We start from the raw sequence: 12,717 nt of genomic DNA on the forward strand, positions 1-12,717 counted from the left end.
CTTATTGAATGATATCCGAGCTGATCCAGCTCCGCCAAGCCCCTCGACGTTTGCCAAGTTGAAAGAATGCCTCTATGAATGGCTGGTCATAAATTGCGTGACCCTGCGATGTGGTTAGGCATTGGTTCCATCAAGTAACCATGAAGTGATGCAGCTCGATATGTTGCATGCTAAACGCAGCTTGGGGTCAAATGCACGGAGACTCTTAGGCACTACAACGTTAACTTGGTCGCCACATTGGAAAACTGGAGGCCAAGGGACGTGAATCCCTACATCGGCCGGCAGCCTACAACGGTGCTCTCTCGGTGGTCCTCCGATTGCAACATGTACATGTATGCTCAAAGCTCCAACATGCCTGTTTGTTGAGTTTCCAAGCCTTGGAACTAGAACCCTTGCCTTTGGACCAGCCACATCTGTGGGGAGTGCTGCAATTTTGAGTCATGTTCCTTTTCCTTGCTTTATGAGACGGCCGATTTGCTGGATCGGAATCAGTCGCACTTGAACCCAGGCCTCTGAAGCAACATTAGAATCAGATCACGCCAAGAGTTGATTATAAGTCCATCCAAGATACTTATGCTTGACGACTTATCTGCCTTCCATTGCGTCAGATTTCTGCGTGGAGATTTGCTTCATTACTTGTTGAAACGGCATCTTGGCGAATGCGCAACTAGAAATATGATGAATATCTCGAGGCACAACCCTGAAAGAAGAAAAACCATGCCTCCCGTCCCTTCTGGTTTCAAGCTCGTCCTCAGGTGTCGATAGACATTCATAGACACTTGGTCGAGAGCGTCAGTTTTCTCAGCATCCCGTCAAAAATTGGGTGGCCCAGCAATATGACTGGCTCGATCAAAGTCAGCCCTCAAGGCACCAATGAAAGCTCCGCCCCTGTACTTGATGGAGGCAAGGGAAGTGCTGGCCTATCTGTGGTAGAGGTCCTGCAAAAAAAACCCAAGAGAACGTGGAAATCATACTTTTGGGACACCTTTGACAAGTCTCCAGAGGAGCGCCGGTTCCTTTTCAAACTTGACGCGGTATTAATGACCTTGGCTTCATTGGGTTATTTCATCAAATACTTGGACCAGGTATGCGTAGAAGCTAAGTAATGACTTTCTGAGGAAGTGGAACTAATCCAGGGTAGGTCAATATCAACAATGCCTTCGTTTCAGGAATGAAAGAAGACCTAGGTTTGCATGGTAATGAATTGAATTACATGCAAGTCTGCTGGACCGTTGGTTATGTTGTAGGCGAAATTCCTAGGTGAACTACCCATCATACAACCTATTTGTTCAGAATTCGACCGTTCTGACTTGGCAAACAGTAACATGCTTCTCACACGCATTCGGCCGGCGATATGGATCCCAGTCTGCGAGGTGAGACAGAAGGCGGAATCATCTTCTTCATTAATTAATCGTTTCCAGGTGACATGGTCTGTTCTTACCATTTTACTTGCCAAATGCCAGACTGCCACTCATATCTACGTTTTACGCTTCTTCATTGGCCTGGCAGAAAGCACCTTCTACCCTGGCATGCAATACATCATCGGCTCTTGGTACCGTAAGGACGAACTGGCGAAACGCTCATGTTTGTTCCATGCGATGGGGAACGTGGGCAGCGCTATATCCGGCTATTTAATGGCTGGCGCATACAACCTGGACGGCGTGCATGGGTACCATGGTTGGCAATGGCTTTTCATTACCAACACCATCATTTCCCTCCCAATCGCGATTTCGGGCTTCTTTTTCTTGCCAGACCTCCCGGAAATAACAAAGGCGTGGTATTTCACCCCCGAAGAGATCGCCTTGGCTAAGAAGCGCATGCAGTTGGAGGGTCGTGCACAGCGGGCACCTTATACCAAAGCCAAGTTCGTCAAGGTCTTTTCCAGCTGGCACATCTGGACCCTTGTTGTTCTTTATATCGTGTTCAACAATGGCAACGGTGGAAACTCTCAGCCGGCCTTTCCACTTTGGCTCAAATCCGAAGGCTATACCTTACGCGAGGTCAACATCTATCCCACCATCACAGAATTCGTCAGCATCATCACCACTCTTATTTACGCATGGACATCCGATAGTTTATTCCGAGGCGCACGTTGGCCAGCAATCGTGTTTTCGGGAATTGTCAAAATCATCGCCTACGTCCCGCTTACTATTTGGAACATCCCGAATAGTCTCAAGTGGGCCTGCTTTATTCTCTGTGGCTTTGGGGGCGGCATCAGTGGTCTCACTTTTGCGTGGGCTCACGAGATATGCAGCGATGACAATGAAGAGCGAGCGTTGGTAACCGGAGCTATGAACCAGATGGCGTACGTCTTCCAGGCCTGGCTGCCACTCGTGATTTGGCAGCAAGTGGAAGCCCCCGCCTACCCCAAGGGATACCCCAGCATGATTGCTCTGTCTGTGGCTCTTATTGCGATTGCGTTCGTAATCAGGTTTCTTCACAAGCGCGAGATGCTTTCCAAGACTTCTGTAGGAGGAAGTGTTGCTTGAAGTGTCAGCTAGTATGGATATTTTAGTCAGTCGCGGTTAGTGAGCATGGCTCATGTCTTGTTCAGTCTGGTGTGAGGCATATTTGCCCGACCTAGGACACTGGCGAAATCCTAAGGAGGAGGACTTCCATGCGGGCTTACTTAGGGCGCAGCACAGTCATGGTAGTTTCGTTGGATGTAGCATTCAATGGGGAGGTGACATTACTCATTCGTCTATATGCTGATGGACCTTTGGAACAATGATATTGATTATGCTGTGAAATACGACATAGACATCCTTGTTTCATTTTGATTTCAACCCGACACGATTGGCATCTAAGCAATAGGCATGTAGGATACCAGTTATTGGACTGGACAATCTGAGCAGTTAAGCAGTGAGCGTCCGAGGATTGACTCCGGGTCGACTGCCCACGAAGCCATCTCCCCCGAGTCCCCAACCCTGATGCCATCCCTCCCCCGAGTGCCTTTTCTCCCGAATCTCCCAGAATAGGGAGCCCTACAGTATTCAATATTAGGACAGGCTCATATCGAAGATGGGGTGGATAAATAACTGAAGGGGCTCACATCAAATACTCTCCTGAGATCCTCTTTATGGATTTTGCCGTCTTTTGCCAGTAATGTCCATGTTGTCATCCACTCAAAAATTGATACTGACCACTATGGCAAGATGGAGTTTCAGCTGCGATACAGAACTCGCCAGGCAATTCAAATCAGTAGACTTTAGGCGGTTCACTTACACCAAATGGGTCCATTGCGCAGCGGTTTCTGCTCATCAAATCAAAGATCTCGCGAAGCGTCAGAGTGTCGTCTTGCCGCACACTACAATTTGCAAACACATCTTCAAATCGTTGGGGGATAAATCGACCCTCGCTGTCATATATGCCAGAGTCGGAACCATGCTAATTGGGTCAGCCTTTTCCTCGAGGAGCATCAGAGAATCATTCGGGAAAACCTTTGCCTTATGTACGCCGCCAAGGTGAAGTCGGAAAAATGGATCCGGCAAGTATGAGTATTGCATGACTGTTCCGTAGGAGAAAACGAATGGAATGACTGTTGCAGCTAGCAAGCATGCGGCGAGATTGAAGCCCAAATCGCGAAAACCAACCCACACATCGATTGGCGTGATCATGCCATCGTTATCGCGGTCCCAGAAGAGGACGTGCTGCTGCAATACAGTCTATAAAGACTGTGAGCGTCTTCTCCAACATGGCAAAACGAAGATGAGATTGTAGCCTCACATATTCATGATATTTCTCTGAATATTCAATGCTGCCTTTGGGCTTGTCCGTGGACGAAGCGAGGTTTGCATGGGCGACCCCTGCTGACTCGATTACCCGTTCAGCATTCAGTGCAGGCGGTCGGCGATAGGTGATAGGGCATTTTGGAACAGCAGTGGCAAATTTTGGCCCGTATCCATCATTGACTTGCTTCAAGAGCTTCTCTGACTGAGTTGATGAGGTGAAGGCCATCATCGAACCTTGTTTTCAACGACGCTTTGGTGGAATCTCTTCACAAACTGACAATGTTATGGCAGAGTATGTTTTTACCACTCCCATTTTTGTTGATGGACACTTGCTGAATGCGGCTTATGTTTGTTGAGTGACATCATGCCGTGGTGCAAAGTGTGACATCATGGCATCTTACTTACCTGTACCGATACCTGATCATCTGTTCAACTCTTCGCAGAAGTAATGATAGCTGTGAACCATGATGCACACGTCAAATGTGAGGTATCCCCTCCCCTCGAGCATCAGATCCTTATCGGAAGGAAGAACAGAGTCTTGGTCGTGCTGAACACTTATCCTACTTGATCAATCGTGTCCCATCACATTAGAGTGTCTGCTAAGTCGAATCGGACCGTGCCGAATACTAGGGGCTAAGGTAGCAATACCGGTACTCCAACCCCGCAATGGCCCAGCCGGTCCCGGGACACCGTCCACAATTAAATTAGTCGCCGGAATAAGCAACGTTACCTGCCGTCAGAACTTCGGTAGAACATCTTTTGCCATTCAACCGCCTCCCAATACACTGCCGACGCGTCACCCATCGCCGGATCGTCCTTCGCCGGTAATTCTTCCGCCGGGTTACTAACCGCCGGGTTATTGGCCGCCGGGTCGTTTGTTGCCAAATGGTCTGTCCACCTTGTCGCAGCTCGGTTGAGCGAGGTGGACTAGCCCTGAAGAGGGAACACGAGTGAAAAAGCACCTTTCCGACTCGGCTCATCTCACCAATTCTCACCACAGCTATACGCTAATCATATTGGAGTTTGGTATAACAATTACCATCACCAGTATGCACGTTTCTGAACTGTCTGTTTCTGCATTTCGATGTTCGAGCCTGCCATTCGAATTGCTTCGATACTTGCACGATGAGATGTCTCCAAGATCCTATGTCGAGCTCTGTAAAAACGAGCCTACCTTTTGTACCGCCTTTACCTCGATCCCGAGAGAATATCACATGGCTATCCTATGAGTAGCAAAATTAAATACTCGCTAGTGAATCTTTAATTGACTGTCATTACAGATAATGTTTAATTATAACTCTGAGGAAAAGCCCTCTGCCCCTCCTGATTGTCGATTTTTTGGTTGATCAAGGTACGTACGTAGGAATTCCTTTATAGAGGGCCAGTCAATGCGTGGATGGATCACTAGATTGCGGAGGACTTCATCCCGATGTTGGATCAACAGCCGATGTCACGCTGGACATCATAGTGCAAAAACGTTTTCAAATATCAGCCAACGAGAGGGCATCGGAGAGCAAAACCTCTAACCCTAGGTTCGTGACTCGTAGACACACCCTTTATCTTTCTAAATGCCTATCAAACATTGAGTAAGTAGAGATGAACCTTCATTCAGACCGAACAGTGTTTCAAAAACTGAATCGAGACGTGACAACGTGTCTCAATCAAGTAATTCAAGCCCATAGTGAGAGATTCTACGTCGGACGACATGTAGCTTCGGATAGCAAGCGATACTCTCCGGGGAGCTTAACACCTTTTACGAACGACATAAATAAAGAGACTTCTGCCTCTTAAGATGTAATGGCTAAGTAGTTGCGAGCTCAAGAGGTACCTTTTCAACAGGTCTCCAATTGAGTGCGAACCGTGCCCAGAGCGATAAGCTTTTGATCTAAATATATTAAATTGAAATGGGCCGAAAGTCGCAGTGGTTGAGGCAGTAAGGATGAGTAGGACGAGCAACAGAAGCTGCATCTTTTGTTTGAACACCATCGTAAACTGCGGGGTTGTTCCACCAGAGAGACATTTTCAGTAACTAGATCATGCAGCCTCTCAACGTCAACGCTAGGTGCACTCAGTCTGTGAGTCGTGCTATTTTTAGCGAGGCGTCGCGATCATCAGATGCAGACTTCAACTCTGTTTCATTCCTGTCAATTGGACGCAAGTGGTTTGTGGGCAAAAAGCTTGAAACCAAAACATCTGGAGAGTTCAACTTGCCGAAGTTCAGATGGTGCCCCCTTGTGCCGAGAGATGCATCGACAGCGCGACTTGGAGGATTCTCTGATCAAAGGGTTCTCAAGTGGAATGCCAGGAATAGGCTAGTAATACAAAACGAAAATCGATGGAGAATATTTATGATGGGCGTCCCTGTCTAGTTCAGGTTTTCATCCTCATTACCTGTCAACAGCCTTGACAGTGAAAGCTGTCCTCAATCTCTTCTTCACTGTCAGAGAAATTGCGCCTCCTGCTTCAGACATCAAGATACTTATATATGCGATAGCGGAACGATATGATTGAGTGAGCGAGCGAGCTACACTCATTACAGTATGTAATCCCTGAGCAATTCCATGGTAGATCAGTGCATTGCTGACAAGTATCTAGGAACGAAGCCTTGTAAAGTTTTCAGTCTCAGCGGACAACATGGCTATTTTTTCGTTGATTCGAAGGAAATCTCCACCGCCGAGATTGAACCTCGACCTTGGTCATCAATATCAAGGACGACAAGTACCTCCGGCCCCTCCTCAAGGACCGCCTCGTTCACCCCCACCTCCGCCGCCGCCAGAGGGGCCTCTTCCACCTTCACCTCCTCAGCTTCCTCCACCAGAAGGACCTCCGCCGCCATCGCCACCACCGCCTCCTCCCCCCGAGGGGCCGCCTCCTCCGCCAATACCTCCCTCCCCAGGGCCTCCACCGCCGCCGCCTCCGTCTCCTCCTCCTCCTCCCCCGCCACCTGGACCTCCCCCGCCCCCGTCATCAAGATACCCAACAAGCACTGTCTTCGTTACCGTAGCACCCCCGACTGTCACGGTGATTGCAACGCAGATCCCAGCGGCCGACCAGAACGCGGCCTTACGCAGCGGGGATGGAGTAAAACCTTACCAACCACCCGCCATCAACATCAATATGACCCAGGGTATGCCCTCTTTTACCGAAGTTGGCATAGCCATTCTCGGGTTTGTATCAGGAATAGGTTAGTCAAATTTCTGAAAGAGACTGTTGCCCGCAACGATATTCCTTATTGACACGGCATTTTCCTTAGTCACAATAATGGTGTTTCTACTAGCCGGATATATCGTCTGGCGGAGGCGTCGACGTATTCGTCGTAGGCAGCGAGAGACTGAGCCTGAGCCCGAAGTGTTAGATTTGCGAGGATATCAGGGACCAATAAATAACACCGGCAAATTAGGTTGAGGTCTTCTACTGTACACGCTGAACTTTTTCTATGAGTCATTCAATGGTTCTTTTTTCTTCTTCGTCTTCTTCTTCTCCTGTTTCCAGTACACTTGTAATACTGCCACCTTCGTTAACAGTTAATGGGTGATGAAATGGTTGGGGGTAATGCAATCATATTGACAAATTTATTCACTTCAAATACAATCATCTCATCCAGCACTCAGCTCATACTTGTTGGGATGTGCTACTATTAAAAGTATGAATGAGCCTTGGCAATGAAAAATACACGATCTGTGTTCTATTTTTAGACAAACTTTAACGAGGGGACGAGGCTTGGCGCAGACGTCTGTCCTGCTCCATGTTGCTAACGTTCATCCCAAAATCTAATGCAATGTTGTGCAATGTTGTTTAAGGCTCTGTATCGAAGTCATGCAAGAGCTGATTCTGTAGGCTTTCCACAGGGTGAGCACTCTAGGTCCACCACACACTTTCCAGCGTACAGACAGTATTTCCACGGAGGATCAGCAAACGCTGCTCAATACCTGGGGTAAGTATCATTATTAGGGACAAGCTCGTTTGGAATGTTCAATTATTTAAACAGAGTTTGAGTAGCTAATTTGCTCATTTTCCTCAATTACCACAACGACTGGGAGCTTGAGAAGACTCTGTTGGGGTGACTGATCAGTAGATCAGAAGGCCAGGCCCACTTGCTAATTTGGTGAGCTGTGCAATAGGAACCGAGGAGTTTTCAATGAGCACAGCTTATGGTTATCGTGAGTAATCAACGGTTTTCCGACTTTTTCTTGCACTCCGGCCTGTTTGAATGCCAAATCCCCGTTGAAACCATCCTCTTATCAACATAGAAATTGTACATCACTTCTAGCGGAGTTTCTCTCGAGCCCGAAGGCGCGCATCAATCTTTCAAACAATACGGATATGGAGAACGAATCCGAGGACCGATATCGTCGATATTTGAACGTACTTCACTTGCCGACTGGCAATGCTCGGGGGCGGGAAAAGGCATCACATAACCATGGGCAAAAGTCGAGGTTGTTTGATAAATGAAGCTTCATTTTGATTGATCGACATTCAAAAAGAATATGCTTATTTCATATCGGACGGTAGCGAACCGCAGAAGGTTGTATCAAGATCTGTTCACATAGACCGTCTTTTGCGCTGTCTCGTTGGCCCGAGTCGACCTTGATGGCGCAGAAGTCAATCTTGATAAAGTGCAGATCACACGCGAAAGTCGGATGCTTGACTCAGTAGATCCATAGAGGAACAAGACGTTGCCTTTCTTTACAGCAGGGTTTGCATTTTCTTCGCGGCATCCCCGACATGTTGGTGGTACAGCCTTGTGGCACAGGGCCTTAAATTGCTCGCACGAGTCAGCTTGCCCGGGACTAGCCAACCACCGGCACGGCCGACAACGGGGCAGGGCATGACCGCACTAACAATTCTAGGGAGATTGATTAATTGAAGGATTCATGGTGGAGTGACAGGCCTTCCAAGCCACAAAGTGGTAGGATGCCGATGGTGAGAGATGTTTACTTTGGGCACAGCACAACTGAGCAGAATATGGCCAAGAGATAAAAGTATAACAGCATCCAGAAATTTGAGAAGCGTTTTGTCATCTTACCAATAATCCACGCTCGTCATCCGTACTCTGCATTAAAACCCGCACGGCTCAGCGTCAGATCAGGCGAATTGTCCATCCCAAGGCACTTGTTCTACCTTCGGCGGCCCACAAGCATCACAATCATCAAATCACTTCACAATGCCTGCCATTCAACGCTTGACTCGCGCAGCCTACGCCAGCCCGGCCCGCTTCCTGATACCGCGCAACGGCTCCTCAGACCACGACAACAAAAATGGCGGCGTCCGAATCATCTCCGGTGGAATCATCGCCGTCATTATCGTTTGCGTTCTTGTCCTACTCTCTGTAGGTATATGCTGTTGCTGCTGCTGCAGGCGAAGACGCAATGGAACCGACGGTAGCAAAAAAGGCGACAATTCCGGCAACGGTAACAAGACTGGGCTCGATCCGACCAAGTACATCAAGAAAGCTATCAAGAAGTGCATGAAAAAGATCAAGAAGATGGTATCAAGGAAGAACAAAAAGACCAAGGCTGGGGCGACCGCCAACCAAGACCAAGAAACTCTATACGGCCAAGGAACTCATCCCGGCTACGGGCAAAATGAGCGCTCAATGGGATACAGCGGAGGGTATGACAGACTAGATGACGATAACGAGGAGCGGGTCGCATTATCGTCGGCACCTTATGGTGCCAGGAACGACCAGTAGGGAAACAATTTGATAAAATGACCGACGACATATTTCAACTTCCTGTAGAAATCAATCACCGTTAGCAAGCCATAATGACTGCAATATACGGCAGCTGGGTAATATGAAGTCCAATTCCTTTCAATGTATGAAAATACATAATCAGTTGATGTGAAAGGGCGGAAATAATCGCATCCTTCTTCAACTTTGACGGATGCAGATGCAGGGCTCTCTATAAAGCATGAGATCAGAAGTACGGCTCTATGTGGCGTCAAATCCCTCTTCAACGCATTTGAGCCCTTGCAGCCCACGAGGCGTGGCCATAGAATGCTAAGCCTTTGTTTGGATGCGGTTTGGACGATACATTTCCGAAGCAGCAAATATCATCATGAAAACTAAATGATATTTGGAATGAATTCCAGAGAGAATGGGATCCCGCGGCTACGAAAGTCCCATCTAATGAATTACTTGGAAGCTCTGTATACAAGCTATCTCTCGGTGGTTTATCGGACGAATACTAGGTGATATTTGATTGTAGCGGTGCAAGAACTTGACGAACTTTTTGCATTGGGGGCGACAAACACTAAGTAGATTCCTTGCATTTAGCGCAAGGGAAGTACAATTTTTGGTTTGATGTGTCCAGGATTGGCTAGCTCATGGCAATATGGTAAAGTCTAAGTAAAGGTACACACTTTCCTTAGTCGCCGCATTGCTAGAATTATGCGAACCTTTGAGTTTGGCGGAAAAATGGCAGTTCTGGTCGTGAAGTATTACAACAGTACCACGGGTAATAGATTTTGTCAGATTTGAGGACTTGATTCTGAACGAAGTGCAGATGAAGGACATCATGATGAAACCCAGACGGCATTTGAAGTCAAGCTCTGTCCCGATGTACCTCTTGTTGATGGGAATGTTGAGATAATGAGTTTGAATTGAGAAATTGAGTACTTTTAGGTCTGACCACTCTACCCTGAAAGAATGATGTCCAAGCTGATAGGTCCATTACCTGCCTCGCCATGAAGTCTCCCTCCCCCAAGCTAGATTCGCATGCGATGACTTGGCCGCATCAATTATCTCAACCTGAGATGGTTGAGGACAAAGGCTTAAGTGACTGGACTTGGATGAAAGACGGCAAACTACCACTGTGCCAAAGTGCTTCTAAAGTTCTGAGGTAATTGTCCAAAACCCCAAGGTTGCTGACCGGGAGGAACCTCTGGCCGCCGCAAGTAATGGTCGCGTCCGAAAACTTTTTCATGTGTGAAGAGGATGCACCTAGAGCGCAAGCAAATGGCAGTCCGCTGGTGGATGGAGTAGTGATGGTTGTGGTGGTGGTAGTGGTTTGCGAGGGGTTCGTTAGCGAGGAGAAACAGTTCTGTGGGTGTTCTGTGGGTGTACAGTTATGAGGCTGGAACCTCCTCTCGGGCTAGAGAAGGCAAAACATGCTTTTTATGATGAAGGCAAATACCACTAGTTCTGGAGCAACTATCCAGGCAATGTGTCTCGTGATAAGGAAGAGGCGCTCAGTTTCACTAGGCAAAACCACCGTGTTCCCTTCGGCCCTGGTCAATAGCTGTCTTTTGTCTTCTGGCAGAGTCACATGAAACATCCGTTTCCGTTGTTTCTTCTATGTTGGAGTTAAGCTGGAACCTCGTCTTTCAGAGCAGTCCATCGGTTCGCTTTGATATCTTTTTCGACCCTTTCAGCAACCTCAGGGCTTGCCTCGGCGAAATGTTTCGTCTCCTCCAGCCACTTCACCTCCTCCTCGGTACTTTCCCGTCCCAAGACGGCATTTCTGTACGGGTATTTCCCGAATTTTTTGATAATGGGCCAGTGAACGTCGAATAACATGCAAGACCAAAAGACCCATTCCTGCATCGTCACGTCTTCTCCAGCCGGTGGCCCAGCTCGGATGACCCTTGGAAAGGCCAAGGCATCGGAAAGAACCTCGGATCGCTTTTCGCGATACGGGTCCGTCTCCCCGCTTCTCTGCTCGGCACCTTTTCGTCGCTCCTCTGTCATTTCGAGCGCAATATCCTGATCTTCGAGTCTTTCGCTGTGCACAAACGGGCACGAAAGGAACAAATGGAGCAGGCACCAGTGCTCGAAGCTGGCTCCGGCCTCTTCCCAGCGCTTCCAGGCATTTGGCTGTTGTTCGGCTGGCAAGGCGAGCCACGAGTGAGCGAGCTGCTGAGAGACCTGCCCAAAGAAGCCGTCCGTCCAGCGACCGTCGGCCCCGCGGCACAGCAGTCTTGGTCCTTGGTCGAGGAGGAGAGTCAGTCCGAGGCTTTGTTCTGGGAACGCTGGGTCTGCGGGAGGTGGAAGAAAAGACATCATGTCAGGCATCTCGGAAAGGGGGATTCTGCTGATGGTGACCAGTGCGGTCCACCAAGCAGCCTTGGTCTCCTCTGAGTCGAAGTTGGGCCCTGCCTGGATCCATTCCAGACTCAGGTTATGGTGCTTGCTTTTATCGGGCGGCAGGTGGGACCGAGCAATAGACGTCAAGAAGTCTGGGGTCAAAAGTGACGCCAGAGGATGGGTAGCAGAGGTGTCAGAGGTATCTGGCATTTTGATGTCGGTCCTTGGGTGTTTGAGGTGGTGAGATTTGGCAACAAGTGACAAAGTGTCGTGCTGATTTTATGCGGAGGCGTGTCTGATCAGGCAGCAGCAGTCCTGTGAGAAGCCCCCCCTGTCATGTTGTAAGCATGCAATCATCTGTAATCATCTGCAATCATCTGCAATCATCTGCAATCGGTTCATCTCAGCTTCATGTCCGAAGTTGGCCCCATTGGCTCTACCTTGGCCCGAGGGATTCCTCTGGGGATTGCATTGAGATCAGATAAGGCCGTGTTGCCTGAATGGGACTGAGGCCGGGCGGTTAGGACTGATGATTGAAATGGTAAGTAATTATGGGACCGGGCAGAAACTTGTTCTTTGAGGATTGCCCGTTCCCTCTTCGGGAACTATGACGATTGTGCTGAAATCAAGTGCCCTGGAAGAGCTTTCTCCGGGCTCGTGCACGCTAGTGCCCCGCGCCGGTGTGCCCCACCGATTACAAATCCGATCCAATCACAACCCAGCTGCAGCCGAGACATCGCCCCGCTACCGATCAAAGTGGGCCCGGATTTCCTCCGAGACAAGGTTTCTCCGAAGCCCGAGCCCGGCGCGCGACAGGGACGGGACCATCTGAACTTGGACCTCACGAGTCACGATGTAAATCGTCTTTCCAGGGGCCATTGCTCTCGAGGCTCTCTCTCTCTCTCTCTAAGTACCATCGCTCTCGAGACTCGGAGCATCTGAGCTGGGCTGTCGAACTCC

At 48.8% G+C, this 12,717-nt stretch overlaps 5 protein-coding genes across 5 annotated transcripts; 2 read left to right on the plus strand and 3 right to left on the minus strand.

Annotated features, from left to right (window-relative positions):
• Positions 1-836: 836 nt before the first annotated feature.
• Positions 837-2,489, plus strand: CORC01_05318 (major facilitator superfamily transporter; the record flags this gene model as incomplete). Its single annotated transcript, XM_022616961.1, has 4 exons — positions 837-1,085; positions 1,142-1,260; positions 1,322-1,373; positions 1,422-2,489. The coding sequence occupies 4 exons, from the start codon at positions 837-839 to the stop codon at positions 2,487-2,489; spliced, it is 1,488 nt and encodes a 495-aa protein (XP_022476426.1).
• Positions 2,490-2,855: 366 nt separating this feature from the next.
• Positions 2,856-3,957, minus strand: CORC01_05319 (uncharacterized protein; the record flags this gene model as incomplete). The annotated part of the gene is made up of 5 exons (XM_022616962.1): positions 2,856-2,984; positions 3,053-3,145; positions 3,226-3,387; positions 3,456-3,665; positions 3,727-3,957. The coding sequence occupies 5 exons, from the start codon at positions 3,955-3,957 to the stop codon at positions 2,856-2,858; spliced, it is 825 nt and encodes a 274-aa protein (XP_022476427.1).
• Positions 3,958-6,369: 2,412 nt separating this feature from the next.
• Positions 6,370-6,699, minus strand: CORC01_05320 (uncharacterized protein; the record flags this gene model as incomplete). Its single annotated transcript, XM_022616963.1, has 1 exon — positions 6,370-6,699. One exon carries the CDS (start codon positions 6,697-6,699, stop codon positions 6,370-6,372), a length of 330 nt encoding a protein of 109 aa, XP_022476428.1.
• Positions 6,700-8,895: 2,196 nt separating this feature from the next.
• Positions 8,896-9,423, plus strand: CORC01_05321 (uncharacterized protein; the record flags this gene model as incomplete). Its single annotated transcript, XM_022616964.1, has 2 exons — positions 8,896-9,064; positions 9,125-9,423. The coding sequence occupies 2 exons, from the start codon at positions 8,896-8,898 to the stop codon at positions 9,421-9,423; spliced, it is 468 nt and encodes a 155-aa protein (XP_022476429.1).
• Positions 9,424-11,037: 1,614 nt separating this feature from the next.
• On the minus strand, positions 11,038-11,967 carry CORC01_05322 (uncharacterized protein; the record flags this gene model as incomplete). Its single annotated transcript, XM_022616965.1, has 1 exon — positions 11,038-11,967. One exon carries the CDS (start codon positions 11,965-11,967, stop codon positions 11,038-11,040), a length of 930 nt encoding a protein of 309 aa, XP_022476430.1.
• Between the last annotated feature and the right edge of the window lie 750 nt (positions 11,968-12,717).

The sequence above is a fragment of the Colletotrichum orchidophilum genome (assembly GCF_001831195.1).
Source record: "Colletotrichum orchidophilum strain IMI 309357 chromosome Unknown Scaffold_37.1, whole genome shotgun sequence".
In the NCBI taxonomy this organism is placed as follows: Eukaryota; Fungi; Ascomycota; class Sordariomycetes; order Glomerellales; family Glomerellaceae; genus Colletotrichum; species Colletotrichum orchidophilum.